The sequence below is a fragment of the Mus caroli genome, unplaced genomic scaffold, assembly GCF_978045245.1.
Source record: "Mus caroli unplaced genomic scaffold, Mus_caroli_1 scaffold_10, whole genome shotgun sequence".
In the NCBI taxonomy this organism is placed as follows: Eukaryota; Metazoa; Chordata; class Mammalia; order Rodentia; family Muridae; genus Mus; species Mus caroli.
This window is the reverse complement of record NW_028227265.1, coordinates 105,240,101-105,263,009: the sequence shown is the minus strand read 5'-3', so window position 1 is coordinate 105,263,009 and position 22,909 is coordinate 105,240,101. Positions and strand designations below refer to the sequence as shown.

Here is a 22,909-nt window from a genome sequence, read left to right as displayed (position 1 = left end):
TGGATTGTCAGGATCAACATTGTAAAAATGGCTATCTTGCCAAAAGCAATCTACAGATTCAATGCAATCCCCATCAAAATTCCAACTCAATTCTTCAATAAATATAAAGAACTCAAGAAGGTGGACTCCTTTCACAATAATATAAAGTATCTTGGTGTGACTCTAACCAAACAAGTGAAAGATCTGTATGATAAGAACTTCAAGTCTCTGAAAAAAGAGATTGAAGAAGATCTCAGAAGATGAAAAGATTTCCTATGCAGAATATAGTAAAAATGGCCATCTTGCTGAAAGCAATCTACAGATTCAATGGAATCCCCATCAAAATTCCAACTCAATTCTTCATAAGGTTAGAAATAGCAATTATCAAATTCATCTGGAATAACAAAAAGCCCAGGATAGTGAAAACTATTCTCAACATTAAAAGAACTTTTGTTGGAATCATTATCCCTGACCTCAAGCTGTACTACAGAGCAATTGTGATTTTTTAAAAAAAAAATGCATTATATTGGTACAGTGACAGGCAGGTAGATCAGTGGAATAGAATTGAAGACCCAGAAATGAAACCACACACCTATGGTCACTTGATCTTTGACAAAAGAGCTAAAACCATCCAGTGGAAAAAAGAGCATTTTCAACAAATGGTGCTGGTTCAACTGTCACTTAGCGTGCAGAATAATGCAAATTGATACATTCTTATCTACTTGTACAAAGCTCAAGTCCATGTGGATCAAGAACCTCCTCATAAAACTATATACACTGAAACTAATAGAAAAGAAAGTGGGGAAGAGCCTCGAGGACATGAGCACAGGGGAAATTTTCCTGAATAGAACACCAATAGCTTATGCTCTAAGATCAAGAATTGACAAATGGGACCTCATAAAATTACAAAACTTCTGTAAGGCAAAGGACACTGTTAATAGGACAAAATGGCAATCAACAGATTGGGAAAAGATCTTTACCAATCCTACATCCAATAGAGGGCTAATATCCAATATATACAAAGAACTCAAGAAGTTAGACTCCAGTGAACCAAATAACCCTATTTTTAAAAAAAATGGGGTACAGATCTAAACAAAGAATTCTCAACTTAGGAATTCTGAATGGCTGAGAATCACCTAAAGAAATGTTCAACATCCTTAGTCATCAGGGATGTGCAAATCAAAACAACCTGAGATTCCACCTCACACCAGTCAGAATGGCTAAGACCAAAAACTCAGGTGACAGCAGATGTTGGCGAGGATGTGGAGAAAGAGGAACACTCCTCCATTGCCAGTAGGATTGCAAGCGGTACAACCTCTCTGGAAATCAGTCTGGTGGTTCCTCAGAAAATTAGACATAGTACTACCAGAGGACCCAGCTATACCACTCCTAGGCATATACCCAGAAGATGCTCCAACATGTAATAATTAGACATGCGCCACTATGTTCATCGCAGCCTTATTTATAATAGCCAGAAGCTGGAAAGAACCCAGATGTCCCTCAACAGAGGAATGGATACAGAAAATGTGGTACATTTATACAACGGAGTACTACTCAGCTATTAAAAAGAATGAATTTATGACATTCTTAGGCAAATGGATGGATCTGGAGGATATTATACTGAGTGAGGTAACCCAATCACAAAAGAACACACATGACTTGCACTTACTGATAAGTGGAGATTAGCCCAGAAGATTGGAATACCCAAGATACAATTCACAGACCAAATGAAGCTCAAGAAGAAGGAAGACTAAAGTATGAATACTTCGGTCCTTTTTAGAAAGGGGAACAAAATACCCATGGGAGGAGATACAAAGTGTGGAGCAGAGACTGAAGGAAAGGCCATCCAGAGACTGCTCCACCTGGGGATCCATCCCATATACAATCACCAAACCCAGACACTATTGTGGATGCCAACAAGTGCTTGCTGACAGGAGCCTGATATAGCTGTCTCCTGAGAGGCTCTGCCAGTGCCTGACAAATATAGAGGTGGATGCTCTCAGCCAACCATTGGACTGAGCACAAGGTCCCCAATGGAGGAGCTAGAAAAAGGACCCAGGGAGCTGAAGGAGCTTGCAGCCCCATAGGAGGAACAATAATATAAACCAACCAGTACCCACAGAGCTCCCAGGGACTAAACCACCAACCAAAGAGTACACATGGAGGGACCCATGGCTGCATATGCAACAGAGGATGGCCTAGTCAGACATCAATGGGAGGATAGTCCCTTGGTCCTGAGAAGACTCGATGCCCCAGTGTAGGGGAATGCCAGGACAGGGAAGTGGGAGTGGGTGGGTTGGTGAGGGGGAGGGAGGATGGGATGAGAGGTTTTCAAAGGGGAAACCAAGAAAGGGGATAACATCTGAAATGTAAATAAGAAAATATCTAAATATATTTCATTTAAATAAATCATTGCATTTAGAATAAAGCAGAGGGTTGCTATGAGGCTGAGTTTAGATCCTCACCTCTCACCCTGCACAGAAACCAGTGCAAGAGGCATCAAGGACTTACAAACAAGGACCGTAAGTTCTGAGACAGTGGGAGGAGAGAACCACAAAAGGGCATCAAGAAACAGGCACGGGTGACAACAAATTCAAACAGTGACAGCAACAGCACGCCTGGCTCTGTCAAACTTTTCAAAAAGCCAACACAAGTCTTTTCTCACACTCTACCAGAGCACTAAAGCACACTTCCCAAGCCACATTCCGAGGAGAACGTTATCCTGATAACCAAACCTAGTCTAAGAAATGGCAGAAAAGAAAATTAACAAACCAAAGTCACTGGACCACAGGTGCAAACACTAAATTGAATCCAACAGAAGAACCTGAGTGAGGTCTTATATGTGATAAGCAAGTAGGCTTTCTCCGTGATAGGTATGGGGGGCAGGGTCAATAGATGCAAGAAAAGATGTGAAATTTCCCCAAAATTTAGCAACTGTGAATGATAAAAATTTATTTCAGCTATTAAGTATACAGGGAAGTTTCTCAGCATAACAGAAGCCCACAGCCATGTCAACACATGGGAGTGTAGCATTCATCTCTTTCTCTAAGATCAGGAGAGAACAACAGTGAGCACTCTCTAAGGTGGCATAGCCATGGGACAGAAGACATGACACCACCCAAGTGCCAAAAGAAGAAGCCAGAGACCTGTGATCGTATATTTAAAATGCCTAAAAGCCTCCACGGAAACAAGCACAACTTAGTTAACGAAGCTGGGCACTGTAAGGTGGGGGATACCTACAACTCTAGCACCCAGGAGACGAAGGCAGGAAGGCTATGGTTGTGATGCCATCCAGAGCTATATGTCAAAGCCTTGTCCTTGAGAGGGAAGACCTCTAAGAACAAACTCAGTACATTTGAAGAACACAAAAAATCAGTTATAATTCCATAGTTACCCTCTCAAGAAAAAAAAAAAGAAATTTGTGAAAACAGTCTCACCAATACAATAAAAATGAAAATGAAATATCTAGGAGTAAACTTAAGCAAAAATCTATACAGCACTAAAAGTTATAGATCAAGGACGGGGAGAGTTGAGGCCATGAACAAGCAGGAAGCTATTTTGATTTGTGAATTAGAAAAATCATTTCTGTTAAAATGTCCACATCTGGAGAGATGCCCCAGTGTAGGGGAAGGCGAGGGTGGGGAGGAAGGAGTCGGTGGATGGGTGGGGGAGCACCCTCATAGAAGCAGGGGGAGGGGAGATGGGATAGGGAGGTTCTAGAGGGGAAACCGGGAAAGGGAATAACATTTGAAATGTAAATAAATAAAATATCCAATGAAAAATAAAATAAAAAATCAAACAACTAATGGATTGGTTTATAAGGTTCAGCATCTGCTTATATTTTATTTTTGTAAATTAAATATTTTGAGAAATATATTGATCAGCATTTTCCAATTTCCAAACTTATATTTCAGGTTTCAATTATCAATTTACAGTTCCTGAAAATCTCTAATAAAAAAAAAAAACGCCTTAAAACTTGAGAGAGAGAGAGAGAGAAATGACTCAACAATTAACAGCAGTGTCTGCTCTTCAAAAGACCTGGGCTTGATTCCCAGCACCCACATGGCAGGTCACAACTGTTGTAACATAGTCAAAAAAAAAAAAAAATCTCATGACATTTTTCACAAAATCAAAAACAATCACCCAAACATGCAGAGAGAACCACAAAAGACTTCAGATCATGAATGCAATCCCAAGTCAAATGTATAACACTAAAGGCATTTATTATATAAATTTCCTGATTTTTGAGTTTATAGTACATGGTGTATGGTTTAAAAAAAAAAAGGCACATTCCAATGGAATAGATTTCAGAAGGAAACCCACACAAGTCAACTAGTTCTTTAAGAAAGCATACAGTGGAGGTGAGTAACAATGCCCTGGGACAGATACAGGAAGATGGCTGAATTATCCCAGCAATGGCTATGGTGAGTTAGCCACACTCCCAAAGCCATCATCCTTGCAAAATCATCCACTAAGAGTCTTCACAAAAGCTTCAAGCAATTTGGTGAAATGCTGCTATAGTGCCCAAAGTCTTAAGGAGATGCAGACCACCCCACTGCTTCTCCAGACACCTTATGTAGCACGGTCCTAATGCTACTTAAATGTAACTTTGAAACATAAGTCCAATTTACTCGCTACTCATGGACTCCTCTTCCTTGGAACGGCACTGTTTCAAGCCTTTGCACCCTGTGCCTATGAGGAACACTGAAGTGAGGATAATTAAGACAATGTACAAACTTAAAAGCCACTTCTTTTCTTGGTTCTTAGATGCTCTTTCCATGGGCAGATCTAAAAATAAAAGGTATGTGAGCCATTAGAAGGCATAATTTACTTTCAAGTAAATGATTTCTTTTGCCCCCTCCCCCTTGTCAATTAAGTAACATGGAAAAGTTAAGTACAGTAGCACAGCATTTGAAACTTTATCTAAGATCTACCCCAAGAAATGGAAACAATGTTTCAAAGGTTTACAGACTATTCTACACCATTTAGGGACTACAATAAAACCCCCTTATAGCCCTGTGAGTGCTGGAAATATAGTGATCTGAAGTGCAGGTTGCTTACAGTAAGATTGCCCTGACTTTAACGCATTACAGGATTCTCAACAGAACCTCACCATGCTAATATGGTACACCTCCTTTGTAGGCAACAGACTATTATCTTCCTACCTTAGGATTGTATTTCTATACATCCAATTGCATTACTACTTTAAGGAGCAGTAGCTTGACACCAAGTCTAATTTCATCACTTGTTGACAGTGCCTACCTAAGCCTGCCATGTCAGATCCTAGAAGCTCAAGAAGAAAGGGTGTGAACTTGAGTGGGGAGAAAAATGGGGAGGATCTTGGAGGGACTGGGGGTAGGAGAAACGATAATAAGAACACAACATCTGAAAATGGAAACCGTTTTTCAAAACAAAGAGTTCCAGAACTATTTTCAAGTCTAACAGGTGTATAAATGACAGAAACCAAAGGCTGCTGTGGTAATGACACTTCTGTTATCATCTCTTAAGGTGAATCCATTTGTTTCTTAAAACCAACAGACTGTACATCAAACCTTATCCTCCATGTAATTTCTCCTATAACAAAAACATGGTGTCTGTACCTGACACAGTAAACATTGCCAAGAACTGAGTTCCCACACAATTTGTAAATGTGATAAAAAGCAGATGTGGATTGCTCCCAAATGATAGAGATGTCAGAATGAGAGGGAGGGGGAGGGAGAGGGGGAGGGGGAGGGGAGGGGGAGGGAGAGAGAGAAAGAAAAAGAGAAAGGAAAAGGAAAAGAAAAAGAAAAAAAGAAAAAACGGATAGCCCAAGGCACCCTACTGGCCTCACACCCATGTAACAGAAACTATGAGCAGAGTTAATGATATTTGGTCCCATTATTTGAGAAAAAAAATCTTTTGATTCCAAATATTATTAGTCTCTTTTCAGGTGGTAAAATGTGGCTTTCTTTGGATGAAAGTAAGCGATCTTATAACTTTTTCTCAATAGCTATTTAAAGACAGAGATACTTGCCGTGCTTGCCAGACCACAGTGATGCTGACCTTTTTCCCGTAGGATATTCACAGTTGGGAGGTGCGAAGCCGTCATTGCAATGGCAGTCACCATGAGAATTGCACACCTAGGGTTAGTTTGAATGTTAGTGTAAATGATTTTCTTCTAATTATGAAATTATGTGCTAGGTTATAATATTTACTTTTTTATCTTAGCCAAGAATGACTGAATTCATTTTGATTTAAAGAGAGAATCCCATAGAGGGAATATTTGGTTTCTCAGGCTAAAACTCACACATCAAAGGAGGACATGTTTAAAAACTACGAAGAGAGACGTATATTTGTATGAAGAAACTGTAGTGAATTCAAATGTTTACCTTTAAATTTAGAGAGCAGTTTCAGGCACATAGATCATCTCTAAACCTGGCAGTGTGTTGCAGGCAGTAGGCCAGATGTCAGCATCCATCTTTTCCCTTGTCTAGGTTCTGTGGACTGTCGGCTGTTTCAGCCATCAGCCTTTACAAGGAAAGACCTGGACCTTCCCCAGGCTGATTGTGAATCATTTACTAGCAATGGGATGCTTTTCCTGTTACTCAGCTTAATGCCATCTTAACTGGATCTAAATCTCAACAACAACAAAAACAAAAAACCAAGAATCTTGATGGGGGAAAAAAAAAAAACCTCAGCAGCTTCCATGAGAATAAATTTTCTAAATGCAAAGAAATTGAGATTTGGGGGCAGGGAGCCAAATGAAAATTATTGGCAATGAATAAAAAATAATCACAGTGAGAAGCACCATCAACAGACTAGTTCACACAGAAAAACCCCACATCATCGTCCCGAGTTCATCATTCAGATAAACAATAATTCAAACATGATCTATCATGGCCTTACTTTTGAGGACTCTGGTGTGAACATCATGGGCTAGAAGGACCTGATGCTGTAACCTTTAGTTGAAAGCTCATTCAACTAAATTACAGCAGAGAATTAGCCATACATATAAAGAAGTAGTGTGCGAATGGACATTTAGAGCCACAGACAGGCATCACCACAAAGTCTCCCCCATGGGACTTTAGAGATGCACTTCTGGGAAAGATGCAGAAGAACCCTAAAGCCAAAGCCAGGTGTGGAGGCACAAGCCTAGAACCCCAGCAGTCATAAGGCTAAGGCAGAAAAGACACTGGTTCTTAGGCAGGCTTGGGCTCCAAAGTAGGAACTTATCTCAAAACGTGACAAGCAAATACTCTTTAATATCACATGACACAGGCTGGCTGATTATATTTACTAATAAATATACAAACAAACAAACAGATGACTATTCTCTGAGGTGAGATGAGCACACAGATTGGTAGAAAGGGAAGCGTTAAAGCTTGAGAGTAAGCTGCAGTCTCTCTCTCTCCTCTCTATCTCTCTCTCTCTCTCTCTCTCTCTCTCTCTCTCTCTCTCACACACACACACACACACACATACACACACACACATCAGGAACTAGATGTGCGTGTATGTCCTAAGCATATGTTATATATCATATATATATATATATATATATATATATATATATATATATATATATGACATACATCCTAAATATATATATATGATGTATATCCTGAATAAAAATATATATGATATATAATCTATGACATATATCCTAAATATGTGATATATATCCTAACTATATGTATATTTATACATACATACATTTATACATCATATAAATACATTTACACATATGTCACAGATATCCTAAAAGGTGACCAGAGGCAAAATTAGAAGCAATGAAGGAAACAGTTCACCAGAAAGGCCTAGTGATTGTCAACATAAACATGCACAGGATGTCAGCACTCCCAGTTTGATGAAAGAGAGATTATTGCCTATAAAGGAATAGGCAATGTTTTGGGGACATACATTTTGATACCCTACCCTTACCAACATGCAAATGAGAGAGAGAGAAGAGAGAGAGAGAGATTTCAGATTTAAATTTCACTATAGGTCAAATTAACTTAGATGACACAGAAAACATCCCATCTCACAGCAACAGAGTTAATATCCTGCTCAGCAGATAATAAATCCTACTCCAAAAACCACACACATACTTTGGCAAATAAATCAAGTCTTAGCAAATGCAAAAATAATATTTTTTTATCTTACTAGAGCAAACTAGAATAAGAACGAGAAAGAGCAGTGGCACAGCCATATATATCTACTGGGTACAGGGAGAGTCATGAAGCCAGCACAGCTCTTTGTTTGACACAGTGCCAGCAAGGTTGAGCCAAATGCTGAAACGACTGTCATTCTGTCTCTCACTTTTAGCTTTCGATCTCTGTGTGTTGCGTTCTTGGGTTCTTGGGGGCTTTCGGCGTGATAGCTCATTTTATATCTTTTCCCGAGAAAATTATGCCTGAGTTATCCCTTCTCCTTTTAGGAAAATAACTTTATCTGGCCTTGTGTGGAAGTCTTTATTTATGCCCTGGAGATTGTGATATAAACACAGAGAAGCATATAGCTAGACACTTCTGTATGAGGCTGTTACTCAAGGAATCTTCTTGGCGGGTATCCGCCCTTAAGCAAACTCAGACAGTAGAATTGATCCAGGGCAAACACAGCTCTGTCAAAAAAAAAAAAAAAAAAAACCAGACAACTGACAAACTCCAAATGGCCAGGGGAATAGGTTACAGATTCAAGGTCTCCTTTTACAATATGCTCAGAGCACTCTTTAAAATATAGTTTAAAAATAGGGGGTCAGCCGGGCGTGGTGGCGCACGCCTTTAATCCCAGCACTCGGGAGGCAGAGGCAGGCGAATTTCTGAGTTCGAGGCCAGCCTGGTCTACAAAGTGAGTGCCAGGACAGCCAGGGCTACACAGAAAAACCCTGTCTCGAAAAACAAAAAACAAAAAAAAAAAAAAACCAACAAAAATAGGGGGTCATTCAGGGTACACCCTTGAAAGACTAGAACTCAGTGACTAAGACCAATTGACAAAAATAACCTTTTCCTACTTAATAATGTAGATATAGCCAAAGGAGTTGGACATTAGTATTTGTGATTCATTAAAAGACCAGTTCGTCTATTTTCTGTTTGGGGTGCTTTAAAACTGCCAATCCCCCCAGCCTGAAAGCAGCCATCATACTATAAATGTGTTGGCTGTGGAAGAGACAGTCTCTAGATTCTTTACATTGGAGTTATATGGGACTCATAATAAAAATAAAATCTGTTTATTTGTACTTTCTCATTGTGACTAAACTTGTAACCCTGGCCATGCAATTAAAAAAAAAAAAATCAAACACATAATCTGTACCTTCTTGGATAATCATTAATCTGTCTTTGTTCTGTAAGACCTATATAAACAAAGGAGCAACCTGATTGCTAGTCAGAACTGCAACTTTCATGGGACCACCTTGCCTGGCTCACACCCTCCCCGTCAAGGACTCCTTCTGTCCTCTGCAGGCCACCCTGTCAACAGCAGCCAGGCCAGGACTGGCCCCAGCAGAAGGGCATGAGAAACAGCTCATTCTTGGACAACTTTGTATATGTATATCATGAATTTTGAGAACTTTTACCCCCATCACCCTTTCTCTCTCCCCATCACCTCCTCCTCTTCTGCAGAAACTCTTCTTCCAGCAAGCCCCTCCTGCCTTTAAAAAAAAATCTTTCTTTGACCCTCAGTTTCCTTTTTGTTGCTTGAATGAGTTGGGGGTTGTTTACTGGAACACAGGCAGCTCACCAGTGCTTGGGCCACTGACAAGAATTACTTGCCCTCCCCCTATACCTGATTAACTAGCTGCCTCCAGTCCCTCGGTGAGGAGAGGGGCCTTGTGAGCCCCTCCCTGATGATGGGTGGTGAAATGCTAAGCAAACCCAGTTTGGAACAGGCTACTGCAGCAGCCCTGAGGAATGGCTGGGTGGTGACCACTCCCCTGTCTCTTACATTCTTTCTGCCCCCTCTTCTGCGCTGTTTTCTGAGCCTGAGCCTTGGGTAGAGACAGAGGCTGTACATGCCTCGTTTAGGGCTGAGTACACTACAGTCTCTTATTCTCAGCTACTCTGACCAATTATGGCTCTCTGTAGGCAACCACTACAAAAAATGAATCTTGTCTGACTGAAGCTGACAAGAGAGTTAAACTATGGGACTACGTATTTAGAGGAACATCCTGCCTATTTGGCAAAGTGACCATAGCGGCCTCCCCTTTGGGATCTCTAAGTTCCCCAGGCGTGGGATTCTGACTAGAGTTACAGTACCAGGTGTGAGCTACCTCCTGTGGAGCAGGCTGCAAGTCCAGTCAGAGGGGAGTTTAGTTAGTTACTCCATAATGCTCATGCCATTATTGGTCCAATAGGCACATCTTGCTAAGCAGGTCATTATTGTAACCCATGGGGTACATAAGGGTGTGGGATCATTGCTAGATTTTATCCCTCATCGGCCTGCCGGGACCTTCTGGCAATACAAAGCTAGACTACATGGAGAAAGGGTCTCCTTAGATCCATTTTTATTTCTTAGTGCCTTGTAACCGAAGTGTGTGGTGCCTTCAATCATAGTGTCTTCTTGGACTGGTGGGCAACCAGAAATATTGACCACAACCTGTAATGTTTTGGGGGTTCTCTGGAAAATCCCCCAACTGACGGCTCACAGAGAGGTACCCTGAACCTGGGTATGGGAATTTTCATTTGGTAACTTTAGGCTTCCTTCTTAGAAAAAGGTTATCCATCCATCCAAGAAAACAAGCAGCAGGAAATTTTGGCAAGGATGGAGAGTAGGGCAAGAGCCCTTCTACACCATTGTAAGGAACTTCCATGCTGTCCAGCTGTGTCACATCTGAACACACACACAAACACACACCCAAGACAGCTTCCTGTAGAGATAACCAAACACTCATTGACTGTAGTATTTTCACAATAGGCAAATTAGGAAATGAACCTTCATGACGACCAATGGATGAATGGATAAAGAAATACATCTATATGAATCTCATTCAGTCACAAAAAAAGGAATGAAATTATACCATTTGCACTAGAGGGCTATCAAGTTATGTGAAATTAGCCAGAAAGGCTCGGAAGAGTAAGCACTCACCAGGGCAGGAGAGCGAGTGCTAATATTCTGCTGCTTTCTCCCCTGTAGTCAGGGTCAGAGCCCAATCTATGAGATGGTAGCAGCCACACTCGGGGTGCGTCTTCCCACCTTGGTTAAAACTTTCTTCAAACACCCTCACAGATACACCACTGGTGTGTTTCCCAGGAGCTGTTAGATCTCATGGGGTTGATGATGAAGAGAAACCACCCCAAGTTTCCTTTGCTCGGCACTGCAGTCAGCATTTGTTACTTTTGCCTTTCTGGCGACAGCCATTCTGCTGGGGTGAGAGTTCATGCTATTGTTTGCATTTGTATCTCCTTCCTAACTAATGCTATTGAGCTTATTTTTTTTTCCCAATCATTTGTTGGCTACTTGTATTTCTTTTGAGAAGTGCATGTATCCTGAGAGAGTGGAAAGCTTCAGGGCTGCTGGTAAATTAGAGGAAAGGGAAGGATGGATCAGCCAAGCATAGGGTACAGCATGATGCAGCAGTCGTGGGTGCTGTCATTCATCCTCAAAGCCCACAGATGGAAGACACTGAGTGGTTCTAAGATTCCAGTGTTAAACAGCAGACTTTGGGTGACAATAACCTGGTGAAGTTTATCATCAGTTACAATGACTATAACACTATGCTGTATGACACTGATCATTGTGGTGGGGGTGGGAGAGTGGGGGCAGGGCAAGTGTGGACTGGCTGGGACATGAGTGGGATTGGGGTGCATAATGTGAAATTTACAAAGAGTCATTGCAAAGTTGTTTTTTTTAAAGATATGCTTTTCTGTAAACATAAAGATGTATGTTCAAGAGAGAGACAAAGCTGACTTTTTTTTTTTTAAATGAACCCATAGACTCACAGAACAGGAGACTGCCTATCTCCCATTGTAACAGAATTAAAAAAAAAAAAAGTCATGGGCAGTCAAACTTAATCAAAAATGTTTACCAACACTAATTATAGCTCAGCTTGACTCCCCATTTCAGCTCCCAGGTGTCAGTGGGGCTTGATACACTGTAGACACCAAATGAGACCAGCACATGATCGATCGGTGTTAAGCAAAGCTCCTGAGGCCGGCGGTCTACCACTTACTCCGTTCCCATTGCACTTGGATGAACACTGTTTTGATTTATCCTTAAGATATCTCGATTCTATGCACACGCCATTTAAGCAGATCTAAAGAAAACAGAAACAAGTTTCCAACTCAGGGGTCTCCAGCCACCTGAGCACTGTAAATCAGAAGTTTAATAACCAGACTGTGACCATTTGCTACTGTAAGGTCCTGCACCATTCCTCCAGTGCTGGTGTGATACTTTGACTTAGTTTAAAATGGTTTGGGGTTTTTTATTATTATTATTATTAATTCTGTTGACATTTGTTTTCTGACCAGTGTGATGTTTAGACCTGTTAGCCGGGTGTGGTGGCGCACGCCTTTAATCCCAGCACTCGGGAGGCAGAGGTAGGCGGATTTCTGAGTTCGAGGCCAGCCTGGTCTACAAAGTGAGTTCCAGGATAGCCAGGGCTACACAGAGAAACCCTGTCTCAAAAAAACCAAAAAGAAAAGAAAAGGAAAGGAAAGGAAAGGAAAGGAAAGGAAAGGAAAGGAAAGGAAAGGAAAGGAAAGGAAAGGAAAGGAAAGGAAAGGAAAGGAAAGGAAAGGAAAGGAAAGGAATCCACCTGTCAATCATGGAGCATTTGGAGATTATCCAGGGACTTCTACTGAGTGATAATGGTGGCTCACCAGTTGTAACAGTATATGGCTGTGATGTGAGTGATGGAGAGTTAAAACTCAGGAAGAAACTTAAAAACCATGGAACCATTGAAATTTTCCTATGAATCTAAACCTCCACTAAAATATAAGGGCTGGTACTTTAAATATGTTTCAGTGGCCTGGGAAATAGGTAGCTTTAATAAGATATAATACAACATGCTCCTGCACAGACACAGATGTGGTCCGAAAATAGATAAGATTTTTGTGATAAATTTATTTCCTTTGAATTTGCCTCATATTTGAGTTGGGATCAGAGATTCAAACTAAAATGATCATTAATCAATAATAGCAGCCAAATTATACTTAGCTTAAACTATGTGCTGGGCATTGTTCTATTCATATTATGTAATCTTTATTTTCCACAATAGCCCTATTATATAATGTTATTATCCCCAAAATTACAAATTCTCAAACATCTCACATTGGTCAGGTAACTTATAAAATGCCACATAATAATTCTAAACATCCTGATTTCAAGAGTGCTGTGCTCCACTGAGCCACAACGACTAAGTGAATTTCTTCTCAGAAGGAAAGTAAATGCCCCATGCTATACTACTTATACTTTGTAGTGTACACAGAAGCACAGAATATTCCCAAAGGTTCTTATCCCTCTGCTCTAGCCCTCAAGGCTTAGCATGGATGCTTTCCCTCATTATGAGGAAGTTCTAAAGGAATGAAACATTTCTATTTTTCTCTACTACTAGCTGAACATCAATTAAATGTATTCATTTTTTCCCTCAAGACATTTAGAATTACATGGTGCAAATCTAAATTTGACACCTGAAGGACCCTGGCCAGCTTGAGTGTGGAGTGTGGTGAAGGTGGCTCTGGCAGGCCCTGCCCTTCTCCCCCTTTCCCCATTAGATTACATTCCTAAAGCTAGCCGCCCTCCCCCACCCTCACCCAAGGTCTATTCCCTTATTTGGCCATAAGGCTGACTACCAAAAGCCTCCTTTGACTCACCTAATTAACATGCCCAACTAAAATTAAACACCTCAGGGCTCCCCATTTTAGGTTTCTAAACCACTTTCCTATGTGACACCTCTGTCTCCTCTCCACCCAGAGACATTCCTTTGTCCCCATCTGGGACACATACCCCCTCCTCCCTCTCTCTTCTTCCCTTTCCCTTCTTCCTTGTCCCTGCCCTCTGTTGTCTGGGGACAAAAAACTCTCCTTTGTGTTGAGAACTTGGTCTTGGGGGTCTTGAGCCAATACCGATCCTAACAATACTTTAATATGAAAATGCTGACCAAAATAATAAATGAAGCTAGATTTTTCTAAGAAACTGACTTACCCTATCAAGATCACATGTAGCACCATTAGCAACCCTGAGTGGATCTTCTTTGACACTCGATCCAAAGTCCACAGTTATACATACTTTGTCTCGCACAAAAGCATAGATCACAGAAGCTGTACTGTTATTGGGTGGGTTGTAAGGAATTCGGCTAGGGTACGTACAAATCAATCTCCCACATATGAGATTCCTGAAGACATAAAAATGATTAGTGGGCATCAACATCGGGTGGTTATTAGAAATGCTTTGTAGTGATTCCGTATTCATGCCAATGTAAAGAAGATATCGTATGTTAATATAAATATTTAAAATATAAAGTTTAAACCTGTTGATGTAAAGAATTCATTGTGACTCACAGTCCCTTTATTTACTCTGTGGACTTTACATTTACTATCGAGTAATCTATGAGTGGCAGAGAATAATGAATAAATTTGGTAGATGTACCCTCAAGGACTTTACTACTTGATATTAAACATGATAAAATCCCCATTATAAATAAAATAAGCCCTTATAAAAAATTTAAAATATGGTGATATTCTAGGTTATCAGTTTCAGAAAACTCCATAGATATTTACAGAGCCAAAATTTACAAGTTAGTTTTAACCAGAAAGCATAAACAATTCAAGGACACATCAAAGAAGTGGCATGTTTAAGAACCTACCAATGGCTGGTCCAAGCCAAGCTGCTCTGAGCATCCCAAGGGACCTCCATTCTCCCACCACCTCTCCTCCGGGCTGGTACAAACATTGACTTTCAAAGAAGAGCTAATTCCAATACTCCTAAAACTATTCCACACAATAGAAACAGAAGTAATCCTGCCAAACTCATTCTATGAGGCTCCAGTCACCCTGATACCTAAACCACATAAAGACTCAACAAAGAAAGAGAACTTCAGACCAATTGCTTTTATGAATATTGATTCAAAAATACTCAATAAAATGTGGGTAAACTGAATCCAGTAACACATCAAAGACATCATCTCTCAAGATCAGGTAGGATTCATCCAAGAGATGCAGGGATGGTTTAATATACAAAAATCCACCAATATAACCTACCATATAAACAAACTGAAAAAAAAAATCACATGATTATCTCATTAGATGCTGAAAAAGTTTTGATAAAATCCAACACCTCTTCATGTCAGAAGTATTAGAGAAATCAGGGATACAGGACACATATGTGAACATAATCAAAGCAATTTACAGCAAGCCAAGAGCCAAGATCAAACTAAATGGAGTAAAACTTAGAGCATTTCCACTAAAATCAGGGACAAGATAAGGCTGGAGTACAGGAGACAAGTTCACTACCAATGGTTCAGGCTCTAAGATCAATAGTTGATAAATGGGACCTCATGAAACTACAAAGCTTCTGTAAGGCAAAGAACACTGTCAAAAGGGCAAATTGGCAGCCCACAGATTGGAAAAGAATCTTCACCAACCCTATACCTAACATCATATAATTTATAAAGAAATTATGATATCTACAATATCCAGAATTTATAAAGAACTCAAGAATTTAGACAACAACAACCCAAATAACCCAATTTTAAAATGGGGTACAAAACTAAACAGAGAATTCCCAATAGAGAAATCTCGAATGGAATCCAATTGCGCGCGGGACCTGAGACTGCATTAGTTAGGGAAGCAGAAAACCGGCCTGAGTAGGGCCACAAGCCTCTTCGGGTCTGACCAGCACCTGGGTAGCTAGAGCGCAGGGTCGGCTGACACCCGCCAGCTACCCACGACACCCGGCACAGGATTTTGAGACTTCTGGTGAGTGGTAGAGAGCTTCTGCTCCAGTCCAATCGCGCAGGACCTGAGACTGCTTTGACTGGGGAGGCAGAAATCCGACCTGAGTAGGGCCACAAGCCTCTTCCGGTCAGACCAGCACAGGGGTAGCTAGAGCGCAGGGTCGGCTGACACTCTCCAGCTACCCACAACACCCACCACAGGATCTTAAGACTTCTGGTGAGTGGAACACAGAGTCTGCTCCAATCTTTAAACAGTGACAACAATAACAACTAATCCCAGAGATTACCAGATGGCGAAAGGTAAACGTAAGAATCTTACTAACAGAAACCAAGACCACTCACCATCATTAGAACCCAGCACTCCAACTTCGCCCAGTCCAGGGCACCCCAACACACCGGAAAAGCTAGACCTGGTTCTAAAAGCATATCTCACGATGATGGTAGAGGACATCAAGAAGGACTTTAATAACACTTAAAGAAATACAAAAGAACACTGGTAAACAGGTAGAAGACATTAAAGAGGAAGCACAAAAATCCCTTAAAGAATTGCAGGAGAACACTGCTAAACAGGTAGAAGACATTAAAGAGGAAGTACAAAAATCCCTTAAAGAATTGCAGGAGAACACTGCTAAACAGGTAGAAGACATTAAAGAGGAAGCACAAAAATCCCTTAAAGAATTGCAGGAGAACACTGCTAAACGGGTAGAAGACATTAAAGAGGAAGCACAAAAATCCATTAAAGAATTGCAGGAAAACCAGACCAAACAGGTGATGGAATTGAATAAAACCATCCAAGACCTAAAAAGGGAAGTAGAAACAATGAAGAAAACCCAAATTGAGGCAAAACTGGAGATAGAAACACTAGGAAAGAAATCTGGAACCATAGATACGAGCATCAGCAACAGAATACAAGAGATGGAAGAGAGAATCTCAAGTGCAGAAGACTCCATAGAGAACATCGGCACGACAATCAAAGAAAATACAAAATCCAAAAAGATCCTAACTCAAAATATCCAGGAAATCCAGGACAAAATGAGAAGACCAAACCTACAGATAATAGGAGTAGATGAGAATGAAGAATTTCAACTCAAAGGACCAGCAAATATATTCAACAAAATTATAGAAGAAAACTTCCCAAACCTAAAGAAAGAGATGCCCATGAACATACAAGAAGCTTACAGAACTCCAAATAGACTGGACCAGAAAAGAAATTCCTTCTGACACATAATAATCAGAACAACAAATGCACTAAATAAAAATAGAATACTAAAAGCAGTAAGGGAAAAAGGTCAAGTAACATATAAAGGCAAGCCTATCAGAATTACACCGGATTTTTCACCAGAGACTATGAAAGCCAGAAGGGCCTGGACAGATGTTATACAGAAACTAAGAGAACACAATTTCCAGCCCAGGCTACTATACCCAGCCAAACTCTCAATTACCATAGATGGAGAAACCAAAGTATTCCATGATAAAACCAAATTCACACATTATCTTTCCACGAATCCAGCACTTCAAAGGATAATAACAGAAAAAAGCCAATACAAGGACTGAAACCACGTCATAGAAAAAGCAAGAAGGTAATCCCTCAACAAACCTAAAAGAAGACAGCCACAAAAACAGAACACCAACTCTAACAACAAAAATAAAAGGAAGCAACAATTACTTCTCCCTAATATCTCTTAATATCAATGGACTCAACTCCCCAATAAAAAGACATAGACTAATAGGCTGGCTACAGAAACAGGACCCAACATTTTGCTGCTTACAGGAAACTCCTCTCAGAGAAAAAGATAGACACTACCTCAGAATGAAAGGCTGGAAAACAATTTTCCAAGCAAATGGTAGGAAGAAACAACCTGGAGTAGCCATTCTAATATCTGATAAGATTGACTTCCAACCCAAAGTCATCAAAAAAGACAAGGAAGGACACTTCATTCTCATCAAAGGTAAAATCCTCCAAGAGGAACTATCAATTCTGAATATCTATGCTCCAAATACAAGGGCAACCTCATTCATTAAAGATACTTTAGTAAAGCTCAAAGCACACATTGCACCTCACACAATAATAGTGGGAGACTTCAACACACCACTTTCACCAATGGACAGATCATGGAAACAGAAACTAAACAGGGACACAGTGAAACTAACAGAGGTAATGAAACAAATGGATCTGACAGATATCTACAGAACATTTTATCCTAAACCGAAAGGATATACCTTCTTCTCAGCACCTCACGATACCTTCTCCAAAACTGACCACATAATTGGTCACAAAACAAGCCTCAATATATACAAAAATATTGAAATTGTCCCATGCACCCTACCAGATCACCATGGACTAAGACTGATCTTAAATAACAAAATAAATAATAGAAAGCCAACACACACGTGGAAACTAAACAACACTCTTCTCAATGATACCTTGGTCAAGGAAGGAATAAAGAAAGAAATTAAGGACTTTCTGGAGTTTAATGAAAATGAAGCCACAACATACCCAAACTTATGGGACACACTGAAAGCATTTCTAAGAGGAAAACTCATAGCTCTGAGTGCCTCCAAAAAGAAACTAGAGAGCACACATTAGCAGCTTGACAAAACACCTAAAAGCTCTAGAAGGAAAGGAAGCAAATTCACCCAAGAAGAGTAGACGGCAAGAAATAATCAAACTCAGGGGTGAAATCAACCAAGTGGAAACAAGAAGAACAATTCAAAGAATCAACCAATAAAGGAGCTGGTTCTTTGAGAAAATCAACAAGATAGATAAACCCTTAGCCAGACTCACTAGAGGGCATAGGGAAAGTACTCTAATTAACAAAATCAGAAATGAAAAGGGAGACATAACAACAGACCCTGAAGAAATCCAAAACACCATCAGATCATTCTACAAAAGGCTATACTCAACAAAACTGGAGATCCTGGATGAAATGGACACATTTCTAGACAGATACCAGGTACCAAAGTTAAATCAAGATCAGGTTAATGATCTAAACAGTCCCATATCCCCTAAAGAAATAGAAGCAGTCATTAATAGTCTCCCAACCAAGAAAAGCCCAGGACCAGATGGGTTTAGTGCAGAGTTCTATCAAACCTTCAAAGAAGAACTAATCCCAGTTCTTCACAAACTATTCCACAAAATAGAATCAGAAGGTACTCTACCCAACTCATTCTATGAAGCCACAATTACTCTGATACCTAAACCACAGAAAGACCCAACAAAAATAGAGAACTTCAGACCAATTTCCCTTATGAATATTGATGCAAAAATCCTCAATAAAGTTCTCGCTAACCGAATTCAAGAACACATCAAAACAATCATCCATTCTGACCAAGTAGGATTCATCCCAGGGATGCAAGGATGGTTCAATATACGAAAATCCAACGATGTAATCCATTATATAAACAAACTCAAAGACAAAAACCACATGATCATCTCGTTAGATGCTGAAAAAGCATTTGACAAAATCCAACACCCATTCATGATAAAAGTCTTGGAAAGATCAGGAATTCAAGGCCCATACCTAACCATGATAAAAGCAATCTACAGCAAACCAGTAGCCAACATCAAAGTAAATGGTGAGAAGCTGGAAGCAATCCCACTAAAATCAGGGACTAGACAAGGCTGCCCACTCTCTCCCTACCTATTCAACATTGTACTTGAAGTCCTAGCCAGAGCAATTAGACAACAAAAGGAGATCAAGGGGATACAAATCGGAAAAGAAGAAGTCAAAATATCGCTTTTTGCAGATGATATGATAGTATACATAAGTGACCCTAAAAATTCCACCAGAGAACTCCTAAGCCTGATAAATAGCTTCGGTGAAGTAGCTGGATATAAAATTAACTCAAACAAGTAAATGGCCTTTCGGAACACAAAGGATAAACAAGCAGAGAAGGAAATTAGGGAAACAACACCCTTCTCAATAGTCACAAACAATATAAAATACCTTGGCGTGACTCTAACTAAGGAAGTGAAAGATGTGTATGACAAGAACTTCAAGTCTCTGAAGAAAGAAATTAAAGAAGATCTCAGAAGATGGAAAAACCTCCCATGCTCATGGATTGGCAGGATCAAAATTGTAAAAATGGCTATCTTGCCAAAAGCAATCTACAGATTCAATGCAATCCCCATCAAAATTCCAACTCAATTCTTCAACGAATTGGAAAGGGCAATCTGCAAATTCATCTGGAACAACAAAAAACCTAGGATAGCAAACACTCTTCTCAAGGATAAAAGAACCTCTGGAGGAATCACCATGCCTGACCTAAAGCTGTACTACAGAGCAATTGTGATAAAAAAAAAACTGCATGGTACTGGTATAACGACAGACAAGTAGACCAATGGAACAGAATTGAAGACCCTGAGATCAACCCACATACCTATGGCCACTTGATCTTTGACAAGGGAGCAAAAACCATCCAGTGGAAAAAAGACAGCATTTTCAACAAATGGTGCTGGCACAACTGGCGGTTATCATGTAGAAGAATGCGAATTGATCCATTCCTATCTCCTTGTACCAAGGTCAAATCTAAGTGGATTAAGGAACTCCACATAAAACCAGAGACACTGAAACTTATAGAGGAGAAAGTAGGGAAAAGCCTCGAAGATATGGGTACAGGGGAAAAATTCCGGAATAGAACAGCAAAGGCTTGCGCTGCAAGATCGAGAATTGATAAATGGGACCTCATAAAGTTGCAAAGCTTGTGCAAGGCAAAAGACACCGTCAATAAGACAAAAAGACCACCAACAGATTGGGAAAGGATCTTTACCTATCCTAAATCAGATAGGGGACTAATATCCAATATATATAAAGAACTCAAGAAGGTGGACTCCAGAAAATCAAATAACCCCGTTAAAAAATGGGGCTCAGAACTGAACAAAGAATTCTCACCTGAGGAATACCGAATGGCAGAGAAGCACCGGAAAAAATGTTCAACATCCTTAATCATCAGGGAAATGCAAATCAAAACAACCCTGAGATTCCACCTCACACCAGTCAGAATGGCTAAGATCAAAAATTCAGGTGACAGCAGATGCTGGCGAGAATGTGGAGAAAGAGGAACACTCCTTCATTGTTGGTGGGATTGCAAGCTGGTACAACCACTCTGGAAATCAGTTTGGAGGTTCCTCAGAAAATTGGACATAATACTATCAGAGGATCCAGCAATACCTCTCCTGGGCATATATCCAGAAGATGTTCCAACCGGTAAGAAGGACACATGCTCCACTATGTTCATATCAGCCTTATTTATAATAGCCAGAAGCTGGAAAGAACCCAGATGCCCCTCAACAGAGGAATGGATACAGAAAATGTGGTACATTTACACAATGGAGTACTACTCAGCTATTAAAAGGAATGAATTTATGAAATTCCTAGGCAAATGGATGGATCTGGAGGGCATCATCCTGAGTGAGGTAACATATTCACAAAGGAACTCACGCAATATGTACTCACTGATAAGTGGATATTAGTCCAAAAACTTAGGATACCCAAGATATAAGATACAATTTGTTAAACGCATGAAACTCAAGAAGAACGAAGACCAAAGTGTGGACACTGTGCCCCTTCTTGGAATTGGCAACAAAACACCCATGGAAAGAGTTACAGAGATAAAGTTTGGAGCTGTGAAGAAAGGATGGACCATCTAAAGACTGCCATATCCAGGGATCCATCCCATAATCAGCTTCTAAACGCTGACACCATTGCATACACTAGCAAGATTTTGCTGAAAGGACCCAGATATAGCTGTCTCTTGTGAGACAATGCCGGGGCCTAGCAAACACAGAAGTGGATGCTCACAGTCAGCTATTGGATAGATCACAGGGCCCCCAATGGAGGAGCTAGAGAAAGTACCCAAGGAGCTAAAGGGAACTGCAACCCCATAGGTGGATCATTATTATGAACTAACCAGTACCCCAGAGCTCTTGTCTCTAGCTGCATTTGTATCAAAAGATGGCCTAGTAGGCCATAACTGGAAAGAAAGGCCCATTGGACTTGCTAACTTTATATGCCCCAGTACAGGGGAATGCCAGGGCCAAGGGGTGGGGGTGGATGGGTGGGGGACTGGGGGGGGGGGGAGTGTATTGGGGACTTTTTGGATAGCATTGGAAATGTAATTGAGGAAATTACCTAATTAAAAAAAAAAAAAAAAAAAAAAGAACTGAACAAAGAATTCTCACCTGAGGAATACCGAATGGCAGGGAAACACCTGAAAAAAATTTCAACAACCTTAATCATCAGGAAAATGCAAATCAAAACAACCCTGAGATTCCACCTCACACCAGTCAGAATGGCTAAGATCAAACATTCAGGTGACAGCAGATGCTGGCAAGGATGTGGAGAAAGAGGAACACTCCTCCATTGTTGGTGGGATTGCAAGCTTGTACAACCACTCTGGAAATCAGTCTGATGGTTCCTTAGTAAATTGGACATAGTACTACCGGAGGATCCAGCAATACCTCTCCTGGGCATATATCCAGAAGATGTTCCAACCGGTAAGAAGGACACATGCTCTACTATGTTCATAGCAGCCTTATTTATAATAGCCAGAAGCTGGAAAGAACCCAGATGCCCCTCAACAGAGGAATGGATACAGAAAATGTGGTACATTTACACAATGGAGTACTACTCAGCTATTAAAAAGAATGAATTTATGAAATTCCTAGGCAAATGGATGGACCTGGAAGGCATCATCCTGAGTGAGGTAACACAATCACAAAGGAACTCACACAATATGTACTCACTGATAAGTGGACATTAGCCCAAAACTTAGGATACCCAAGATATAAGATACAGTTTGCTAAACACATGAAACTCAAGAAGAATGAAGACTGAAGTGTGGACACTATGCCCCTCCTTAGAATTGGGAACAGAACACCCATGGAAGGAGTTACAGAGACAAAGTTTGGAGCTGTGATGAAAGAATGGACTATCTAGAGACTGCCATATCCAGAGATCCATCCCATGATCAGCATCCAAACGCTGACACCATTGCATTCACTAGCAAGATTTTGCTGAAAGGACCCAGATATAGCTGTCTCTTGTGAGACTATGCTGGGGC

At 40.5% G+C, this 22,909-nt stretch overlaps 1 protein-coding gene across 2 annotated transcripts in view; it reads right to left on the bottom strand.

Moving 5' to 3' along the window:
• Adam32 (ADAM metallopeptidase domain 32) overlaps window positions 1-22,909 on the bottom strand; it is a 116,282-nt gene that overhangs the window by 23,709 nt on the left and 69,664 nt on the right. For both annotated transcript variants that reach the window (XM_021169865.3, XM_085844323.1), the window contains exons 16-19: window positions 14,098-14,287; window positions 12,125-12,208; window positions 5,996-6,101; window positions 4,611-4,767 (exon numbers count right to left, since the gene is read on the bottom strand). In XM_021169865.3, the coding sequence (XP_021025524.1) occupies window positions 4,611-4,767; window positions 5,996-6,101; window positions 12,125-12,208; window positions 14,098-14,287 (537 nt within the window). The remainder of the gene's footprint in view (window positions 1-4,610; window positions 4,768-5,995; window positions 6,102-12,124; window positions 12,209-14,097; window positions 14,288-22,909) is intronic.